Here is a 23,057-nt window from a genome sequence, read left to right on the forward strand (position 1 = left end):
TCATGTCATCGAGTTGTGTGAGTCTAAAGTCGGAAGGCGGTGCGGTACTAAGAAGAAGAAGAAGATTTGCTATTGCTGTCGGTTATCTTTTTCAGAGTTGTGTGTTGCTATTTTGTACCATATTTGTGTTCTTGATACTGTAGGGAATTTACCGAAATGATACCTGTCCCCCCCCCCTTAAACTGAGTCACACAGTATATACACATATTTAAAATACAATATAATTGTGTTTTTTATAAATAAGTATTTTATAAACCCAATAATCAATAGTTGCACTTTTCGCCAAACATGTAGGCCCGGGATTCCACGAATACATATGCAGTGGTGGAGGTCATTCACCTTGACCCTTAGAAAACACAAAGGATACCACAAACATGTTTGTTTTCAGGCCTTCGGGTCACTTTGACCCAGAGATACAACGAAGGGTTAAAAGCTCCCCTCTGGTCTTTAGTGTATCCATAAGTAGCATTTAGACTCATTTATGAAAGCATGTGTTGACAGTTGAGGTGCCGGCTGTCTGTGAGTCACATGCATGCATATTTAAAATTAAACGCCTCACCCTTACATGCATGAGCGCGTCGTAATAAATACGATTTTTTTCACTTATTTACTGTCAGAGGCTCGACTGATCACGACATGCTTAATTCAAAGTCATGAGCCCATCAATGTAATCGTTGTTTATTCTGTGGATCCTTCATTATACTCAGATGACTAGTTCAACTACGACATTCAGAATCAGAACAAGAAACTCCAATATTGGGCTGGAATTTTTACTTGTTTCTTCCCCCTAAACAAACTGTTAGTACATGTATGGAAGACGGGAGTTGATGTTTAGCGAGTAACTTCATATGCATCTCTGTTATTTGAAGATCCAAATTTTCACATTTAAATTTACCGTGAAATGATTACAGCCAGCACTGTGAGCCACTAGCTTAGCTAGTAAGTATAGCATTCTGTTTAAAGATGTTTGAGTTACAGTTGAAGGAAAAGCTAATTAATGATTCATCATGTGTTACCGAATGAATCGCTCATCTATCTATAAGGCACTTGGCCTGCTTAAGACATTGGCTCCTGCAAAGGTTTGAATCACGAGAGGCAGTGTGTGTTCCTGGATGATACGTGAAATTGAAGCATCGACAATTCATTCTATACAATAAATACTATTTTATTAAACACAAAAAAAACGTATAGTATATAATAATTTGCATATGTTTGTTTAATTTTAAATAAGACATGAATGATGTTCTGTAGCCATCTGTTCTGGGCTAATTCTCCTCACCGAAACATAAGTAAATAAGTAAGTAATATTTATTTATATAGCGCTTTTCGAGACCAGGGTCACAAAGCACTTAAACAATCAAAACAATACTCAAAAAAGTATATACTTTAAAGATCAAGATAATACTGAGAACAACACAGGAGTTCGAGAAATTCATGGAAAAGCCTGAACAAATAGAAACGTCTTAAGATGTTTCTTAAAGGAGTCAGTAGATCCATCAAGCGCAAAGAGAGAGGAAGATCGTTCCAAAGCTTAGGAGCAACAGCCTGAAAAGATTTCTCTCCTCTGGTCCTGAGCCGTGTGCGTGGAACCATAAGTAGATTCTGATCCACAGACCTCAGAGCCCGAGCTGGGGTGTAAGGCTGGATCAGATAGCTGATGGAAGGTCTGACCATGAATAGATCTGAAAGTAAGAACCAGAATTTTAAAGTTGATCCTGAAAGAAACTGGAAGCCAGTGAAGAACATGGAGTCAATATTCTTATATTTTCTTATTTATATTTGTGACGACATGGAAAAACACATCATGTTATTCACAACCTTTCAATTACCAGTTTTAATCAACTTAAATTCATCCTCTAACCCTGGTTTTATCTCAGGGTCATCTTGACCCATAGGCAACACAAGGGATACTCCAAACAAATGAGTTGTCGAGCCTTCGGGTCACATTGACCCTGAGATAACAAAAGGGTTAATTATAAAAATAATAACCGTAGTGTCAAAAGTTTTCTGATCTTCTCAAGATCTTCTCTATCACACCATCACGAGCGTCTTCTCCTCCGCAGTGTGTCCCGACAACGAGCAGTGGAGGAAACGCACCACGGCAGACGTCCTGCTGTGCGAGAGAACCTGCAAGGATATCCACTCTCCAGAACCTTTCAGATGTAGCCCGGCCCTGGAAGGGTGCGTGTGCGAGGAGGGACTTTACCGAGACGCCAAGGGTGCCTGTGTTATCCCGGCCCACTGCCCGTGTCACGACCAGGACGTGCAGCACGAGGTAAATAAACACACACACTGGCTCACGTCCAGACGCTCATTCAGCGGCTATTGTACCTGCTTCATTGTGGTGTTAGTGGGCCTGACCGCCAGCATGCTGTTTACGCCGCCGGCCATTCTCCCCCATTATGTTATTTACTCATGGAGACGAGCTGATTAGAAGATGACTGACATGCCCCGGAGGCCTCATTACACCACAAAGCGTCTTTTGCTTTTCCCCCGTATCAGTTTACATGACGTTACCGTGGGATGGCGGCTCACGGGCGGCAGCTGGACCGGCCGGCCCTCAATAATTCATGTAGGAGGAATATTATAGGATTATAAGTACCAAGAGGTCACATCCACTCCGGTTGATTGTCTTCTCAACACATTTAGAATACACTCTTCATCAATCAAGTCAGTCGAGGAATTCTTTATGTCGTTGGTAATGTCATTAATGAAATGTTGTTTTTTGTTGGGTCCAGCCGGGGTCACAGTGGGAGGAGGGCTGTACGTCCTGTCATTGTGTGAATGGACAGAAGGTCTGCCAACTTCGATGTCCCGAGCTCCGATGTCCCGAGGTGAGACACATTATCAAACGTTAATGTTAATGGTCGGGGTTCATGTATATGCGAAGAAGAAGAATAGACAATAGAAGAATAGAGAAGCAGAATGAGTGCACGAATGCTCCTACCCAGGTGCAAAACAAATAGACTCAGGGACTCATTCATCCGTCGGGCTATTAAATTGTACAATTCTGAGTTCGGGGGCAGGAGTGCAGTGAAAGTATCATGATGTTCTGTTCTATGTTAGTCTTTGTATCCTTTGTCTTTGTTGTTTTTCTTAGACCTAAGTTCTCTGTCTTTATCTTTAGACTTAGATTGTGTCATCTTGTTCTTCCTCTTTATGTTCTTCTTCTTATTTTATTTTTTTATGTATTATTTTTTATTGTTTATGAAAAATTGCTGGCTATTGGTAAAAAAACAATTTCCCGAAGGAGACCTCCTGAGGGATCAATAAAGTTTTACCTTACCTTACCTTACCTTATATGTTAATGTTCGAGTTCATGTGAAATAAGACATTTCTCTGTACCATTTCAATATTTAACAGCACCCTTTACATGGATGAAAAAAAAAAGTAAATTTTCCCATTTCGACTTAGTATGTATAAAATACTATATATATATGTTTTTATATGGCAGCAGTCATTGCGTCCTCCGCAGTTAAAGAATAAACATGAAATCCCAGAAGGTCACAGCGATGACTGAGGTCAAGAGGATACAGTCGCCTCCAGCAGCTTTAGAAGCTGAAGCTAAACCTTTAAGGCTTGAACATATTTAGGTTTCAAAACAAATAAAAGTAGAATTTCTCAAAAGTCATGTGGTCTGTAAATCGTGTCGCATCATTGCCCTGGATTGTGATACGTATGGAATCCCCAGATTCTTGCCAATACACCCCTAAATACAACAGAAGCAGAATTCTTTATATTTACTCTCCCAGAAAATGTAAATAAAAACAGGGAGCTTTGGTACATCTTCTGCACCACAGAGAGTAACATCTTCAACCAATTCAAGAAGGAGAGATGGAAATTCTTAAAACTACCAACATTTATTTTATGTTTTTTCTCTCTTTTTTTGGCAATATTTCCTGAAAATTCAGTTGAAAAAATCGTGATTGTGATTATATTTTCCTTAAAAAAAAACTAAACAAACTTGTGCTTCAGTCAAAATGAACAAACATTTTCCCCAAAACAATCACTTTAATATTATTAAATGCGTTTTATGATTCCTACAATGACAACGGACAATTATTTTTCCATAAACACATTTATTTTTTTAATGTGTCACCCCTGAAAGCAAATGAAGGTGCGTTTTTTTTTTTACCATAAGATTACACAAACAAATCATTCCTGTGAATAAACTCTGCTTAAAGGCCAAACAAATATATTTGAGAACGTTTTGCTAACAATCGATTCACCACAAGAACATAAAAGCTGATCATATCATTACTTCTCAAATAAAAGCATTACAATTATCCTCCTCATGTCGGTTGATGTTTTAACGTCAGTGTTGTTTCCATCACACACCAATCCTCAAGGATGCTCCAGAAACATGTGAGTCCATTCTCTCTGCTGTTCTTGACCTCCCAAGGTCCAGGTCACTGGACAGCCCTGGTGGTCACAAACATCTCAATTAGTCAGAGGAGAACGTCGGCTCCCTTAAGAAGGAGTGGGATGTAATGGGGCCGTCCCTGGCCGACTACGATCAATACGTGATTGTTGAGCCTCCCACAGCTTGAACTAAAAGGCTCTTCATGAAACTGTCTTTATGGAAAATATCTGCTAGCAGTTACAAAATAGTTTTGGTAAATGGGCTGCAAATTATGACTCAATATAAAAGTAATTAAGTAGAATAAGGTTGTGATCAGATTAGTCTGCTGTTACAGAAAATGGTTGAGAAAATGTGACGTGAAATCAGAAATATCACACATATTCCGATGCTCTGGTGGTCATCTGGTACTCCACGGTGAGCTAGGATGGTCAATTATGCATGAACTCTGTCTCGCGTGAGACAGACGGAGAAAAAATAAAGTCATAAAATATGTATTCTGTAAACGGTGTGACAGTCGGTTCCACAAAAGCATGGATGCTAACCAGTGCTGCTTTGGAAACTGCAAAGGAAGGGAAGTTGTATTTCCTTGTGGAGTTAAGATGTAAAATAGTTCTAGTAAAATTTAATGCAGCAAAGAGATGCAGTAGTGACCTGTGTCTGCACTCCGGAACTTCCCATGGTCCCAATAGTTACATAAATCCAATGAATGGGTCACAATTTTATTTATGTGTAATCTCTGGTTCGTTAAATGGCTTTATTGCCAGTCAAATAACATGCTAGTTATAAACATACCTTTAAAAGTAGCAATAGTTGTGTGGAAAACTCAGCAACAACCAACGATAATTCACAATCGATCAACGAGAGTCCTTTCCTTTTTTCTGTCGTGTACGTTGGCTCAGCTGGATGTTATGGCATTTTTTCCATGCTGAACGTGTCATGGGGGGCAACAAGGAACCATAGGTAAACATTTTCTTATTTATTAATGGCCTGGAGACCTGCCCAGGGTCTCCCTCATCGATCACAACCCGCTCCAGTCCCACGCTAACCAGTCAATGGAAATGTACTAGAAAATCATTTCATTTAGTTTTGAAAAAACCTGAAAATGCAACATTTGGTTGGTGATACAGATCACCATCTGGGTAGAGAGATGTGTCAATAGTGTGTATGACTGATAAACTGATAAAGAAAACAACCTTTTTTTTTTGTTTCCTCCGAAAGCAAGTCCTTCATTTAAAAGAAAAAAAGTGATCTTTAATAATAATGCAGAAATGACAACGTGCAAATACAAAGAACATAGATCATAGGAAATAACACAAAGAAAAGTGTACAAAGATTAACACATTGCTTCACTCTGCTGCTGCCCCAAAACTCAGAATTATACATTCTAATAGTACTTCAAATAGGACAAATGAATGATAAATAAATCAAAGCTATTGTGTTAATTTGTGATAGACATGACTTCCTGTTTTCTTGCAGCTTGTTTACGGTGAGAAATTGTGTTAACCTTGCAGCCGGAATGATAATATCCATTCTTCATTTTCTGGTAATAGCACAGTGTCTAATAACTCAAGAACAAAGGAGCAGAACTTCTTAAGGCTCCTCCAGTTTATCAATTCTGTTTAGAAGGCTTTCAAGTTTCTCATCCTTCTTGTGACATATTTAGAGTTTGGAACTTCTCCGTTGACGTCGCATTAAGCTAACCTTTTCCCTTAAATGCCAAACGCAGTGTTCTTTTAAAGCTGCGAAGAATCCACAATTTCACACTTTCTACCCCCCGACACATCACACGCGCTCAGACACACACACACACACACACACACACAACGCAAGCACAGCCACTCGGCGCCCCCGGGGGAAGACTTGCGGCGGTGCAGAGTGGGAGCGCTGTGAGTCCTGGAGGTGAAGAGTCGGGAGCGTGGACATCTAATGATGGCGTGATGCAGGAAGTGATCGGGGTCTGGGGGACACTCGCCGAAGTTAACTTTTTGGACTTTTTATGACTCTGAGTTTTTCCGTGGCAGCTATTTCCAGAGCGGACCAGCCACAGGAGATCTGACAACGCTTCACAGTGAAGCTGATCTTGACTTCTTTTTCTAGGTGTCTGAGCTGGGAGTGAAGATTTAAAGCTGCAGAAAGTTTTCACTGAGATCTATTGGACATTGACTTTTCTCTTAATCTCGCCCCGGCTCTTGCACTGATCGGTCTTGTCTTCCTCTCAGGGCCAGGTGAAGGTGGAAGAGCCTGGAAGCTGTTGTCCCGTCTGCAAGAAACTTTTTCCAGGTAATTCAAAAGCCCACTTTTTTCTGTAAATCTACAGTGATAGCCTTTCAAATGTGATCTTCTTTGGTTCCTGTAGCACAATTTGGTCAGGTTTATAAAAGTAAGTGCACATTACAGGACAAAAGTCTAGATTGTATTCCACCTGATTGAGTTTGGACTTGGTAGCGTCATCCCCTTGTGTCTCTTTTAAAACCCGTCTTCTGAGAACAAAAGTGGTTTTGTGCTATAATGAAACCCATGAAGAGGCACAAAAGTGAATGTCTTATGGCCTCGTAATGAATTCCTGAACTGGGTAAAGTGCTTTTAATGAATCAGAGGAATTAGCTGCATGAAAACTCTTTGCCTGGAATTCAACGAGCCTCGAACAAAACTCAGAGTGAGCCATGAGGACATTGTATCCGACAATGGGGTTGCTGGCGTATAACAGTTTTCCCCGAGGCAACCACAACATAAAAAAAACATGATCCACTACAATTGCATAATATTAAACCTTGACGTCACCGTTAAAACCTGAATCAAATACACGCTTTTGTCCTGTTTTCAGCCTTTTTATCCTCCTCTTAGCCACTTATTACATCATATCCTGTGAAGTAGTGACGATGTGATGAAGCTTCATGAACTGATCATTTGGTGGCAGCCTCATCTTTAACTTAAAGTAAGTAATAAAGTAATGGTTATTTCTTAAGCACATTTCTAGACCAGGGTCACAAAGCACTTTAACAATTAAAAACAATACACAGTTACAATATATAGTATACTACAAACACAGGAGTTCCAGAAAATCAGGAAAAAGCTAAAATAAAAACGTCTTAAGATGTTTCTTGAAGGAGTCAGTAGATCATCAAACACAGAGATGGTTCCAAAGCGTAGGAGCAACAGCCTGGAAGGATTTCTCTCCTCTGGTCCTGAACCGTGTTCAGGAACCATCCGTAGATTCTGATCCACAGACCTCAGAGCCTGAGTAAGGCTGGGCAACTATTTCAAAGTTTCTTATCCAACAGTGCCGAATATTAAGCTGCAAAATTGAGAACAACGCTTCCTAGAGCTTCATCTCTACTGTGTAGCTTTTGGTTCTCTCATTATGTTACTCCGACATCAGAGTATATATCCACCGTGTCTGCACTCTCTTCTTCACCTGGTTGATTGACCTCATATATTTAACTTGAACTCTGACATTTAATGACATTTGATCTAGATGATGTAACATGTACCGCCATGATCTATGAGTTTATTAATTTAAAAACGGCAATGTTCACAACATAATCCATGCTTGGCTTTAGGTTTTGATCAAGTAGCTCAGTACTGTTTTGGTATCATCTGGTAGCATCATTATACCTACATTATATATTGAACTTTAAAGGCTACTAAATAATACATATGACATTTGGAAAATGTATTTTTTAATTATTGGAATCAGAATATCAAACTCCAAGTGTTAAAAAAAATACCTTTTTTTGTCTTTTTGCCATTCCATATTCAACCCATTTAACCTTTCAATATAAAAATGTTGAATTGAATGTTTTATTTAAAACTAATTCAACCTTTCAATAAAGATTTCGATCAAACGACCGAATGCCATTTACTTACTTGCTTACCTTTGGGGAATTATTCCACTTTTAATGAGTTTAACCAGAAACTGTAAAAATTCAGTTTAAAATCTACTTTCAAATAAGTGCATTATGTCTCAAACTCGTCGTTGTTAGGAGGGACAGTAGCTGTATAATATAGTCAACGTATAATCCCCTCAGTGAAAGTTATAAGGCAGCTGAAGCCTCACAAGATGAAGATCAGCATTAAGAAGCAAATCTAATTTCACATCTGCTCATGTCTGGAGGTAAGGAAGCCTCGTAAGGACGTACATTGAAAACAAGAGTAGAAAACAAAAGATGCTGATGTTTCTCAATAGGTTGATTTCTGTCCTTCTGTTATTAATTCACTGACATTTCATTACATGGTCACAAGTGGATGAAAATGTTGTTTAATAGAACGTAAGATAAAAGCACAAGTAGATGAATTCAGTCTTCAGACTTCAGTCCACATTGTAATTGTCTTTGGTGGAGCTTTATTTTCATATTGGGTTTGTAAAAAGCAAAACTAAAAAACCTTTGAGTGGCTTTTCGTGATTTTAGTGGTGATCTGTATGATTAGAGCTTTCATTTTTCGTATCTCATTTTCTATCTCTAACTTTTTTTGTCTGTTTTCCTTTTTCTGCATGAGTTAAGCCACACTCTGAAGTGGACAATAAAAGTTCTGGGGATATTGTTGGCCTTCATCCAGAGGCACCACAATGGTTGAGTCTGTTAGAAGCAAGAAATGTCTTAAGTCACATTTTTAACATTTTGATTTGTCACAAGAATATATTCAGTTAAATAAAAACTTTAGAGTAGTCAACTCTCAGCTATTTCTTGGTGATACTAAAAAATATCAATTATAGATGAATATTAATAAATTTCTCGTTTTTAGATCTCTTGACAGCACTAGTTTCTATGGTGTTTTTAAGGTTTATTCATTTACATGCATGGCATCTACCTGCTGTTTTGTGCATCCAACTAAAACACTGACAGAAAATCTCAAAACTACTTGAACATCAAACCATCAATTCATAAAAAATATTAACTAGGTTGCACAATGTGTTTTGATAAAGCCACAGGAATTGTAAGTCCTTGGCAGAGGTATGCACTGTCTCAGTGTCTGTTTTGATTACACTGTTCTAAAAGCCAACTTTAATTTTCCATCTTAAAAAAAAAAAGTTGATTCCAAAGAAAGATGCACATTTTTGTAATTTAGACAACATTTTAAATATTGTAAATAAATAGATCATCTTATCTACTCATGAAATACCACATCTGTCTCCAGTAGTAAAGGTACAACATTCCTGGATCACCAACTGCTGTCACCAATGTTAAAAACTCTATTTGTTAACCTAATTTAATTTCTTGGTCATAAACTATGAGCACACAGTGCAGAACATTTTTAGTCTGGGAAGAAAGGCTCCATCAGGACCTGTGGGGTTTAGCTGGTGAGACTGAAAAACAAGAATGAATGAGAAATAGCTTTGAAATTTCTTCCCAATTAGCGAGATTACATTATTTAACCTACATCTCTGCTTAAGTCTTTCTCCCAGAAGAGGACGTGTCACAGCAGTGAGAGGGCAACGGTGTCACGCTGCTCTCTGAAAACGAGTCTTCCTTCACATCTCCATTTACTCACCCCTTTGTAATGCTGCATTAAAACGTCATTCTCTGTCATTTCCCCGAGAACAAGAGTGAAGATTCTCTCTTTTCTCTTTGTCAGGGGAGCCCGAGTCCGACTGCCGTCGATACGTCCAGGTCAGGAACATCACCAAGGGAAACTGTTGGCTGGACAATGTTGAGGTCAGCTTCTGCAGAGGGCAGTGTTTGTCTCGGACGGACGTCATACTGGAGGTAAAAAAACCCAACAACAAACTGTAGATCAATGACTGTCCTGTGCTGACAAGAACTATTTAAAAATACATTCAAGAGCCTTAATAATCAAGAGTTTAAGATCTTGTTTCGCTCGCCCCCTGATGGAGATGAGATTAATTCTTAATGACCTGCAGACCTCTCTCAGTTCTACTCTTGAACGAAGACTGTGTGATCTGAAACGTCTGAGTCAAGTCACCGCCAATCTAAACATAGCCCTGTTGATCGAGTGTTTTAGATCACGTGATGCTTTTTTTTCACCTTTTTTTTTTTTCAACCTGATCCCCCGCGCTCCCTTTTCATCCTTGTAAGACCCCCGTCACCATGGCGACTCTGCTCTCACTAGACGTCCACGGTAAAAATAGAGTCGGACCTGCCGTGAGATTAGCAAAAAAAAACACATCAGCTTATCCAAATGTGTCAGCGGCTCCTGTTACTGTGGTAACCGGTGACTAGGCAGCATCGGAAAAGTTCCGAAATTAATTCCAATGAAACGAGCAACTATTGAAGGTTCAGGTTTTATTCAGTTTATGAAGTTCAAAACTTCTGTGCATGTGAAGGTTGCATTTTTATGTGTTTTGCTTATAAAAAAAACATTATTATTATGGTTGTAAATATTTAAAAAAAAGACCTTAAGTCAAATATCTTTTCAGGATTGTTGTGAGTTAGTTATTAAATAGTTACTCACATAGTTGAGAAATAAGATCAAAGACCCAAGCCAGCCCAGAGTTATTTATAAAACCCACGCGAGTACAAATAAAATGTTGACCTAATTAAATAAACTCAGGAAATAACATGAGATACAAACAAACAAACAGAAACAAGGACCTAACTCTCAAAACGTACTTCAGTCCACACACATTCATGAAAGGAAAACAAAAAATGAACAAAATGCAAGTACTTAAAACACACGTTAATAAAATAATAATATTAAACAAAGCAAAAGAACATATGTGATGGTCAACACACACTCATGAAACAACATGATAAAAAAACTGCTAAACCCAACATATCATACATGTAGGAATCAACACACAAAGTTGGAATAATAAAATAAAATATGTAACGGTAGAATGAAAAACATATGTGTTGTGTTCAATACACACCTACAGATCTATTAATTCGAGGCCATAGGACACAAATCATGAGTCAACACTCACTTGTGGTAACGGTCCAAACACAAAAGTAAACACACATTGTCAGAGGAAATACAATAAATATATCAAGCATCAGAATAGAAAACAGATACAAGGTCCTCACACACTCATCATGGTCAAGCCAAACACTAAGGTAAAACCCATATACTGTCTAAGTCTAAATAAAAAAAACAGCCATGAAAAACAAAACACGGAATAGTCAACACATACTCATAAGGTTAAGCTAAAACACAAAAGTTAAAAACTTATGGAGTAATACAATAAAATAATTTGCATTAGACCAAAGAACAAACATGATGTTTGAGTAATAAAGTAAAATATGTGATGATAGAACAAAAAATACACACGTTGGTCAACACAAACTCATATAGGGGAGTCCAAACACAAAAGTTAAACACTTTTGGAGCCATAATATAAAAGAAATAGCGATAGAATGAAGAAAAAACATTGAGGTCAACACGCACTCATCGAGGTAAATCCGTACACAAAAGTAAAACACACGTAGCGGTCAAAACGCATTGTCGGAGCAATAAAATAACATATAAAGCAATAAAACACAAAACAAGTTGGTCTACAGGCACTTGAGGTAATGCTCCAAACACAGAAATAGAACAGAAGACAGAAGCTGGACGTTAAATTTCCCCTCAAAACTCAAGTGGAGGTTGATCATGTCAAGTGCTAGTCACAGATGCAAATGTCCATCGTTCATTATATGGCTCCATGATGTGTCACTCATCTTCACCGTAGCATTTGTAGCCGTGAAGGTTAATCATCAAGATTAGCGACACATCAGTGTCAATCCCTAATCCCGCCTCAGTAGGTCTCCACGCGGTTCGGTCTCCCTGACTCGCGCCCACATGCCTCCCCAGGAGCCGTACCTGCGCTCGGTCTGCGACTGCTGCAGCTACCGACTGGACCCTCACCATCCGGTCCGCTTCCTGAGCCTCCAGTGTCCGGACGGAGAGCAGGAGCCGGTGGTCCTGCCCGTCATCCACAGCTGCGAGTGCACCAGCTGCCAAGGTTAGCCGCCGATTTGAATGACGAACTCGCACACGTACGGCGGAGGATTTACATGTGACACCAGTTTGCATGGATTTCTTCCTGTTCAGCTGTAAACAAATCCTGATAGTTAGTTCCTGGACTCATGGTGCGATCACATGAACAGTTGGAGGGTTTAGTGTTGTTTCGACATGAGTAGGTTTCCTAAAAACTAAATGAATAATATTGGATTTCATATCCGATATATCCTAACCTAACATAAATGTTTGTATCATCATTCTCTTAGCAATACATACTAAATTCTGTCAGATTTGCTCCTCGTCGCAGCTGATGGACTCAGCAAGTATCCGCCCCGACATCAACCTTTAACCTTAAAACCATGATGTCGATATCTTTGTCTTACCAGAGTGTTAACAGGACCTGAGGGTGGGATAAAAACTACTTTTGTCCAGCCACAAATTTACATCTCCATGTTATCTTAGCTACCCAATTTCCCGAAGAAGATTTCCAGAGGTACTAATGAAGTTTAACTATCTTATCATGTTCCAAATCCTCAATGACTCCTTTGATCTCTACCCATAACTCTCTTTGATTGCTTTTACATCTACCACCTCGATTATTGATTTGATCTTTACTAAATCTGAATGATTAATTTGACCTCTAACCCTTTTTCTCTATAATACCTTTGATCTCTGCCCCTAACTCCCATAATTCTGTTTGATTCCTTTGATCTCTGACCCTAGCTCCCATGATCCTGTTTGATTCCTTTGATCTCTGCCCCTTCCTCTCATAAATCAGTTTGATTCCTTTGATCTCTGCCCCTAACTCCCATGATCCTGTTTGATTCCTTTGATCTCTGCCCCTAACTCCCAGGATCCTGTTTGATTCCTTTGATGTCTGCCCCTAACTCCCATAATTCATTTTGATTCCTTTGATCTCTGCCCCTAACTCCCATAATTCATTTTGATTCCTTTGATCTCTGCCCCTAACTCCCATAATTCATTTTGATTCCTTTGATCTCTGCCCCTAACTCCCATAATTCTCTTTGATCCCTTCGATATGCCCCTACCTCCCATAATTCACTTTGATTCCTTTGATCTCTGCTCCTAACTCCCATAATTCACTTTGATTCCTTTGATCTCTGCTCCTAACTCCCATAATTCTCTTTGATCCCTTTGATATGCCCCTACCTCCCATAATTCACTTTGATTCCTTTGATCTCTGCTCCTAACTCCCATAATTCACTTTGATTCCTTTGATCTCTGCTCCTAACTCCCATAATTCACTTTGATTCCTTTGATCTCTGCCCCTAGTTCCCATTATTCTGTTTTATTCCTTTGATCTCTGCCCCTAACTCCCATTATTTTGTTTGATTCCTTTGATCTCTGCCCCTACCTCCCATAATTCACTTTGATTCCCTTGATCTCTGCCCCTACCTCCCATAATTCACTTTGATTCCCTTGATCTCTGCCCCTAACTCCCATAATTCACTTTGATTCCCTTGATCTCTGCCCCTAACTCCCATAATTCTGTTTGATTCCTTTGATCTCTGCCCCTAACTCCCATAATTCATTTTGATTCCTTTGATCTCTGCCCCTAACTCCCATAATTCATTTTGATTCCTTTGATCTCTGCCCCTAACTCCCATAATTCATTTTGATTCCTTTGATCTCTGCCCCTACCTCCCATAATTCACTTTGATTCCTTTGATCTCTGCTCCTAACTCCCATAATTCACTTTGATTCCTTTGATCTCTGCCCCTAGTTCCCATTATTCTGTTTTATTACTTTGATCTCTGCCCCTAACTCCCATTATTTTGTTTGATTCCTTTGATCTCTGCCCCTACCTCCCATAATTCACTTTGATTCCCTTGATCTCTGCCCCTAACTCCCATAATTCACTTTGATTCCCTTGATCTCTGCCCCTAACTCCCATAATTCTGTTTGATTCCTTTGATCTCTGCCCCTAACTCCCATAATTCATTTTGATTACTTTGATCTCTGCCCCTATCTCCCATAATTCACTTTGATTCCCTTGATCTCTGCACCTACCTCCCATAATTCTCTTTGATTCTTTTGATCTCTGCCCCTAACTCCCATAATTATCTTTGATTCTTTTGATCTCTGCCCCTAACTCCCATAATTCTCTTTGATACCTTTGATCTCTGCTCCTAACTCCCATAATTCACTTTGATTCCCTTGATCTCTGCCCCTAACTCCCATAATTCTCTTCGATTCCTTTGATCTCTGCCCCTAACTCTTATAATTCACTTTGATTTCCTTTGATCCCCGCCCCTACCTCTGTATGATCAAATTAGAAACAGCTTTATTGACAGTAATGTAAAGAACAAAACAACATTTTTCGTGATAAGGTGGAAAAAGTGAGACAAGCACCAAGGCAGCCACCTGTAGATCAAAGTAACACTTGTAGTTAATTTCTAAAATATCAAGATTTTTTTTTAATTTTTACGATGATATAATATCGTACAATAACTCTGTAAATAACACAGTAAATAGTTGTGTGTTGAGTCAGAAATGGTTGGTAAACTGTGTGTTGGTGCAGGAGTTCCTCCGGGTACTCGACACACACCGTTCTTCTTAATTATGACTCCGTGGAGCGCTGCGTGGACGACTGACTGAACACCGACACGTTCACACTGGTTGACACACTCTAATCTGTCCGGAACGCATGTTTGCCTTCGCCGCCATGAATAATTCAATCAAGGATCCACCTCTGAAGCAATTACATGATAATCAATTCATCACCATGGCTGATCGCCCCAGTTAATTGGATGTACGACACAGAACATCCCGGCGCTCAAGTTCCCTTCCCCTCGCATGTCCGTCACCACCGAACCTCTTCCTGTGAAGCCCCGAAAAATGTTAAAAAAAAACAATGACACGCAAAAGTATTTTCAGTTTCATATCTAACGAGTGGTGATGACAACATCTTTCTCTCTCTCTCCGCAGGAGGCGACCTGTCCAGGCGCTGATGTGTGTTGTTGTGTCGCTCATTAGTCATCATATGACTGGAAGCTTCTGCTCATGGTGTTCCTCTCATGTACAGCCTTTTTTTCTACTATATTTTCACAATATCAAAAAGGGCCGGAGATGTTCTCTCACTTCATCAGGGGCCGCCTCGTCGTCTGTCCAGAGAATCTGTGCCTGGAATCCCTTTAGCCGAGCGGCGGATGGTGTGGTACAATAAATCTTCAATGCTCCAAACGTGTTTTTTTTTTTTAGGATGGTGAAAACTCAGCAGAAACACTTTGTTCATAACGAGCACCATTAATACTCTTTACAGGCGAGCTAGGTTTGGCTCCTGAACTCTCCTGTGGGGCCACTTGCAGAAGTTCAGGTGTGTGAAACTCAAACCTGGTCCCTGTATTTGTTGCCCAACTTTACTTTACATTTTAATTATCGATGTTTGTCAGATTTAAACAAGTGTGTATCTGACACCATGTTAGCAAACGCTGAATTTCATATTGAGCGAACTTTTAATCCTAATCCTGTGGGACACGTAAAAGTAAGTTTTCCTTGCAGTGATGTGTCGATGAGGCTTCATGAAACAGATGATCAGGTATCATGATACAATGTCTTCATTTTGAAAGACCGGTAGATGGCACTGCAAGTTAAAAAAATGATGAGCAGAGAGTGCCATCTAGTGGCCTTTCAAAAATGAAGACATTGTATCATGATACCTGATCAGCTGTTTCATGAAGCCTCAACGACACATCACTACCTTCAACCGTGTTTGCTCTTCTTATCTTCTTATCCTTCTCCTCCATGAGGAGTTGCTGATCAACAAGACCTCGACACATTCTTACAGAAGAGACACAGTCTGTTACTGAAGTGTAACCAAGTGTATTCGTGTGGGAAACAACGAGCCTGGAACTTAGTTTGTAGCTGTGCAGCGCGCATGTCTTCTTTACTTTCGGTTTGTGGAGCACGACACCCCCCAAAAACAATGAACTCGATCTACTTCCTTTTCAACCCCTTCAAAATAAAACAGTGGCATATATTTGGCATTCAGAATTACAAACACAGACATTCTCCATAATCAGGGCCGGGTCTAGACAGGCATGTATGAGGGGGCAGCCACAAATCTTGAGGGGGCATTCTGCTGTTACTTACTTACTTACATGTAAGTTTGAGGGGGCACAACATTTATTTTAGGGGGCCAGGCCCCCTCTTGCCCCTGCCTAGACCCGGCCCTGTCCATAATTATCATCAACATATCCCATGCGAATCAAACATAAGTTGCAGTAAGTCACTCATCATGACCATGTTCTGAACTCATTACTTTATAAAGTTCTTCCCGTCTGAAATCTCAGCGAAAGAGAGGTTACGAGAGCGGAGTCCATCACGTCGTAATAACGGCTTCACTCCTCCTCCAGCCAGCTGTAATCACGCTCCCGCTTTGTTTATATAATGAGTCCCTTGGAGGTGAAGACTTCCGGGATTGACTACGCGCGGTGACAGACCTTGATGCTTTACTGATCACAGCCACTTTGGGCTCCCTCGCCCTAACTTTGCCCTGTTCTGGGTTAATAAATAAAGTGGTCTTGGTGGAGACTCTAATCTTGGATCATGATTGATCTCGACGAGAGGGCGAGGAGAGAGTATTGAACCTCACTTTTAATGTCCGATCGCAGCCAGATTTCTCCAGAGTCGTCCTCCTCTCCTCACCTCTGTTTTCACGACTAAATAAGGCAGGAGTGGAGGAGTGTCCGGCGCCGGCAGCTGCTCGCAGAAGAGCAGGAACCCATGCATTTTTAATTCCTACAAGAATGTCACATTATGACGGATTGCGGCGTGAAGCCTCGTCCGACCACAAGGCTGCGATCCATCACGTCTCGGCGGTCGTTACGATACTGACCGCGGAGGAAAAAAAACGAAGGCGTTCGCCGCGTGATTAACGCGTCCGTCCAGCGCTCGGTGTTCGCTTCCAGCAAAACAGAAGTGAAAACAAGCGAAGCCAAGGCCGCGTCCGAGGCTTCAGCTGGGAAAGCGTGGCGCTTTAGGGAGGAAGTTTGTTGTCGCTGCGAGGAGTCAGAGCCGAAGGTTGTCTCAGGGTCTTGGAAGGAAAACGTGGGTTTCACTTCAAACGCTCCACACGAAGCAAGACTGACAGCGAGTCAAGTTCTGAGGTTCAAATCCAGGCCAGACTTGAGATTATATGTTTTTGCTCTTCCTGTCCGAGCTGTCACTGTTGGATGGGGAATAAAGACAAGAAACAACTAAAAAAATTTTAACTTTAAACAATAAAAACTCACTGAAGTGACACGAATAAGTGATTAAATGAAATTTTAAACAAACTTACTAGACTTAAAATGATATTATTTAGTTATTTATTAATAATAATAATAATTATTATTATTATAATATTGTAAGTAAGTAAGTAAGTAATAGTTATTTGTAAAGCAAATTTTGAAACCAGCCTCGTATTTAAAATAAAATCACTTTAAGACTAATTTTCTGACTCAACGAACGCATTAAACTGGTTTTCAAGTCACCGCTCTCTACTGTCTCACCCCCTCTCAGCGAACTCATCCACAGAGCCACCTGTGATTATTGATTATCTACAACCACAAACCTGCCTTCAGATGGAACTGGACAGAACAAACATTCATTTAAAAAAAAAGTTCCTGTTGGATTTGTAGCATCACATTTGTGGCCCGCCTCGACTCCTGAGCGCCACCTACAGTGTGTCCAAGGTGTGATGAAGACTGCAGGACATCACGAGGCGTTTTTGATCGAGTCGCTCACGACACTCGGTCGCCGGTCGTGACTTCTCGGGCGACACCACCTCTAACACCATACGTAGGTGGAGATAAAGATACACTGACCTGCTCAAGTAGAAGAACTCACATTTCTCCGATCCTTAAAACTATAGATTTGGGTAATTTTTTTTATTGTTTAAGCACTTTGTGACCCTGGTCTAGAAAAACCCTCTATAAATATAAATTACTTACTTTTTCTGCAGCTCATTTTTACTCCTCATATCCCAGCTAGTCAGGGTCAGAGGTGAGGGACAGACTGCCACGAGTCTTTACACCTAAAAGAGGCCCTCGGGTAAACTTTAAGGTCCTGGATCAGGTTGCGTTCGAATGTGCACATTAGTTGTGCACACACTATTGTGAGTCATTGTGCGGTATGTATGGATTTTGTGTCTTCTTTGCTTTGTGCGTATGTGTGTAGTTGTGTGGCGTAATTCTAAACTTGTAGAGTCAGATTTGGATGGATGCTGAAATGTGTGTGTAATGTTGTTATTGCAGTTGTATTGTGTACTAGTGTGTGTGTGTTTCTGCAGGACCCTTTGCGTGTAGATGTTTTTGTTTTGCATAATAAAGTGTGTTTGTGTGTGTTTAACGTGACTGAATATTTAACGTGGCTTCTCTTTCTTATTGTGTTTCCGTGAAGGGTTTGTGTGGTTGTTTCCACACAACTACACACAATTGCTGCAGGTGTGTGCCGCTCCTCAGTTGTGTATTTATTATCTCTCTTCTTAAAAAACAAACGAACGTTGCGCGCGTGTTTGAAGCGAAGAGACCGAATGTAAAATTCATGACGTGTGTATCTGGGACACCATCTCGCGCCGCGCACGGAGGGAACCCCCGACGCTGTGACGTCACGGCGGAGTGGTGAATCCCCCCCCACCCTCCCCCTGCTCGTGCTCGTGGTCCAGAACTTCCCTTTGAATTAAAGATCCTTCATGACGCGTCGTGACCTCGAGTTGCGCGTGCGCGTCACCCGACACCGCCTCGCACCTGCCCCCCGCGCGCACCTGACACCAGCTGCGTCATTAACAAGTCAGACCCTCACCGTGCACGCGCCTCCCAAAAAAACCCCCAAAAAACAAAAACACCGATCTATCGGTTTTTTACCGATACTTCAAAGTATCGGTGACTTTGAGGCGTGTGAAAGTAGTAGTTTGTGGACGTGTTCGTGGATGTTTCCCGAACCTCCTCGGTGCTGTGAACGGTTAAGGAGGCGCGGAGACGAGGAGGAGGAGGAGGAGAAGGAGGAGGAGTATCCAGAGAAGACCAGCTCAGAACCAGATCACGCGTCCATGGCTCCAGAGACGGTTCGGTTCCGCTCCCAGCAGCGGGATGAGAGCTGAGACCAGGAGGAGAAATCACCTGATCGTCCACCTCCTCCTCCTCCTCCTCCTCCTCCTCCTCCAGAACCAGGAGGCAGGAGTCAGTCCTCTCCGCGCGTCCAGCAGCGTCGCATCTCGTCCAGGCGAACTTTAGCCAGAACTTCCCGGGATTAAGAACCGCCTGGATCTGTTTTTGAACCGAGGGTCCCGAGAGTGTCCAGGAGCCCAGAGCCGTCAAGATGCCGGTCCGGAGGGGCCATGTGGCTCCTCAGAACACCTTCCTGGACACCATCATCAGGAAATTCGACAGTCAAAGTAAGACATTTGTTTTTGTTTTTGTTTTTGTTTTTCTCTTACGAATGCACGAGGAGAAGATGCGTAAGATATTTATTTAATATTTGCGATACAATGTCGGTGTTTTAAAGATGCTTGAAGCAACACCATGAGGTAATTCTTTAACATATTCAACGTAAATAAGGTACTTTCCGCTTGAAATGTGTGATAGAAATGAAGGTAAAAAAAAAACAACCCAGGTTTGACGTGAATATTGTGTATGAAAAAATACTCCAAAAATGTGTCCGGAAGTTAAAATATATATTAATTTATTTTATTCTGTAAATTATAATATTTATAAAAAGTGAGACGCAATTTATTATTTTTTTTATGAGTGTTAATAAGTGTTTTCTAAATTATTGTATTAAATAACAAACAAAAAAACAACAGTAAAAATAAATAAAGAACAAGCAATAATTCAGTATATAGGTTGGACGCTAGAATCTGATGTGCTCGAGGAGGGGTGTTCTGCAGTGGCCAGTACCTGCTGAAGTGGTGAACCTCATTTCTCGCCATCAAAAAACAAAAGTTGTTTCTATGTTCTATGCATTCCTGGAAGGAAAACTTCAAGTGGTACTAAAATAGTCAAAAACATGTATTTTTGGGGAAATTCTACTAATTCTATCCATTATTAATGTCCATATTTTGATAAGGTACATTTAAATATTATTACTTTTAATTGTAAATTAATTGACTAGAAATTGAGCAGAATATTATTCTGAGGTCCAGTAAAAAGAAATAAACATTAAAATACTACAAATAACTATGAAGAGAATATTAAAAACAATAATAATCACAATAATGAGGTTAAAAATGACAATGATCAAATCTTCATTTAGGCGAAAAATCAAAAATATAATAATCAAAAATGTAACTTTAAAAAGTTTTTTTTTACACTATAGTTCCCCATTTGCCTCAAAAAGTCACTGGAGTCGTCCCAGCTACCTAGGGCAAGAAGCACAGGACACTGGTTTATCAATGACCATCATCCATTAACACACATAATGCATATAGTCATCAATTAACCATGTTTCTGGACTGTGGGAGGAAACCGGAGTGCTCGGAGGAAACCCACACAGAAGCGTCTGCGAGGTCATGTGATCCAACCCGACGAATTAGAGTCGATCACGCCGCCCACTGATGTGTGAGGTGCTCGTAATCACTCCCGTCCTCCATCGATCCAACCTTCTCTCGGCCCAGACTCTTCCTGATGTTTGAACTTCCTTCGCTCCGTGGATCTCAGCGATCCTCACCATCAGGACTTATTGTGAATGTTCTCCTCTCACCTGTCAGCGATATTTATGAAGCACTTCCTCCACTTATTGAAGCTCTCATATTTGAAGTTCTCTCGCCGCCGTTGCTTATCACAAACACAATATAAGAGCCACTAAATATTTCATCCCCGGGGCCCCAGGGGCGTGAAATTCGAAGCTGTCATTATTTCAAAACGCAGCGTCGTCGTGTTGCCGGGGAGTTTTCTTTGAAGCCGCGCTGAGATAACGTATGGAATACTGAAGCCACCTCGTCCGGAAACATTGGTGATGCTCGACGGTTCACGAGACTTGAAACGAAAGTTAACGAATGAACACGAAAAAAGGAAAGTTAAGGTAAAAAAAAACGACAATATATTGAGAATAATCTCATATTTACTTGTTTCAATAAAAAAACTAAAGAAAAACATCTATTTTTCTAAGTTAAAAAAACAACAACATTATAATCAATGTGATAAGAAAATAATCATCTTTGAGAAAAGCAGGTAAATTACTTTTAAGACATTTAAGGTTAAGTATTTTCAATTTGCATGTGATGAGAAGTTAAAAAATATTAAACAAAAACAGTCACTATCCAGTCATCATCTAATGTTTGATGTGAGAAAAGATAGTTTTTGAGATTTTCATCAGCACTAAATGTAAAAAAAAACTTTCATAACTGCTGACTAATGGATTTTAAATGTGAATTATTCGATTCAACCTAACATGGCATATAGAATAATTAAACTTTATTGATCCTTCTGGAGGTCTCATTCAGGAAATTGTTTTTCCAGCTCAAAGCAACACAGATTCATAAAAACAAGAACAAAATACAATTAAAAGAACCAAATCACAAATGACAAAATCCAAGTATAAAGAACAAAGATCAAAGTAAAATAACACAAAGATCAACATGGAATAACATCGTCTTTTAACTTCTGCCCACAAACTCAGAATTAAACAATCTAATAGCACGAGGAATGAATGAGTCCCTGAGTCTATTAGTGTTGCATCATGGGAAGGAGCATTCGTGCTCCATCCAAATCCAAATGACCTCCAAGCACATCGATTTATTAACATTTTACACGGAAGGGCGAGTATATCTACGTTTTATAAGTGTTGTCAATGTAAATAACTTTCAATTGTGGGAGGAAATCAGAGTCAAAATCAGAATGAGCAATTGTGACCCGGGATGAGAATCAGCACCTCTGAGTCTCCTTATGGCACAATCACTGCGAATAAAAACTGTCCAGACGCGGTAATGGAAAAATGGCCGAGTCATCATTTGTGGAGTTTGTGTGAGAGTGAAACACTGAACACTTCAATTATCAGCCGCGTGTTCAGGACGACAGACTCATCTGTTCATCCTGAGATGGAAGCGACTGCAAACCAATAACCTCCCGGAGCAGAAGTGTTTTTCTGATGCTGCGTTTGGATCGCGGCTCGTATCGATCCTGAAGAAGAAGAAGAAGAGAGTCTTGCGCCGGGATTGAAATGGCAACGTGACAGAGAAGTGTCCGACATCGAAGTTTATGACCTCGACACGGACTTTTAACTACAGTGAGCTGGAGACGCCGAGGGTCACGTGATCTACGTGTTCTTTCAAGAGTTATTGTTCGTCCGAGACACGAGTAGACGATCAATTTACAAGATTGACAGATTAACATCATCTTTTTAGTCCTGCTCACAAACTCTTATATCTTAATATTTAAATAATCTAATAATAATCTAATAGCATAGGAATGAATGAGTCCCTGAGTCTATTAGTGTTGCATCATGGGAGCATTCGTGCTCCATCCAAATCCAAATGACCAAAGCGATGTATTAACATTTTACACATAAGGGCGAGTAAATCTACTTTTTATAAATGTAACAATGTAATTGTGGGAGGAAATCAGAGTCTTGTGTATTTATACATCTTATTTACTAAGAAAATACTTCCTGACTTTCCTCTATTAAAAAAAAAACTCTCCCATAATCTATTGGGTCCGCCCCATGGCCTCCTCCAAGCAGGACATCTCCTAAGGCGTTCAGAGAGCTTGTTTTTTCAAACAAGGTTTGTGATCATGGCAAAACTTAGCCCAAAATTGTTCATTGTCTTTTGGCTCAGCTCTTTATCCAGTGACATGCA

General features: G+C 40.2%; 2 protein-coding genes across 2 annotated transcripts in view; both read left to right on the forward strand.

The window, feature by feature from the left end:
* sspo (SCO-spondin) overlaps positions 1 to 15,420 on the forward strand; it is a 78,172-nt gene extending 62,752 nt beyond the window's left edge. The window contains exons 111-116 of the mRNA XM_087788755.1: positions 2,064 to 2,275; positions 2,739 to 2,834; positions 6,583 to 6,643; positions 9,938 to 10,068; positions 12,113 to 12,263; positions 15,212 to 15,420. Of these exons, the coding sequence (XP_087644881.1) occupies positions 2,064 to 2,275; positions 2,739 to 2,834; positions 6,583 to 6,643; positions 9,938 to 10,068; positions 12,113 to 12,263; positions 15,212 to 15,234 (674 nt within the window). The 3' untranslated portion in view covers positions 15,235 to 15,420. The remainder of the gene's footprint in view (positions 1 to 2,063; positions 2,276 to 2,738; positions 2,835 to 6,582; positions 6,644 to 9,937; positions 10,069 to 12,112; positions 12,264 to 15,211) is intronic.
* Positions 15,421 to 19,574: 4,154 nt separating this feature from the next.
* Positions 19,575 to 23,057, forward strand: part of kcnh2b (potassium voltage-gated channel, subfamily H (eag-related), member 2b) — a 232,764-nt gene continuing 229,281 nt past the window's right edge. The window contains exon 1 of the mRNA XM_087788776.1: positions 19,575 to 19,658. Coding sequence (XP_087644902.1) covers positions 19,583 to 19,658 — 76 coding nt within the window. The 5' untranslated portion in view covers positions 19,575 to 19,582. The remainder of the gene's footprint in view (positions 19,659 to 23,057) is intronic.

The sequence above is a fragment of the Callionymus lyra genome, chromosome 4 (assembly GCF_982586985.1).
Source record: "Callionymus lyra chromosome 4, fCalLyr1.hap1.1, whole genome shotgun sequence".
NCBI lineage: Eukaryota > Metazoa > Chordata > Actinopteri > Syngnathiformes > Callionymidae > Callionymus > Callionymus lyra.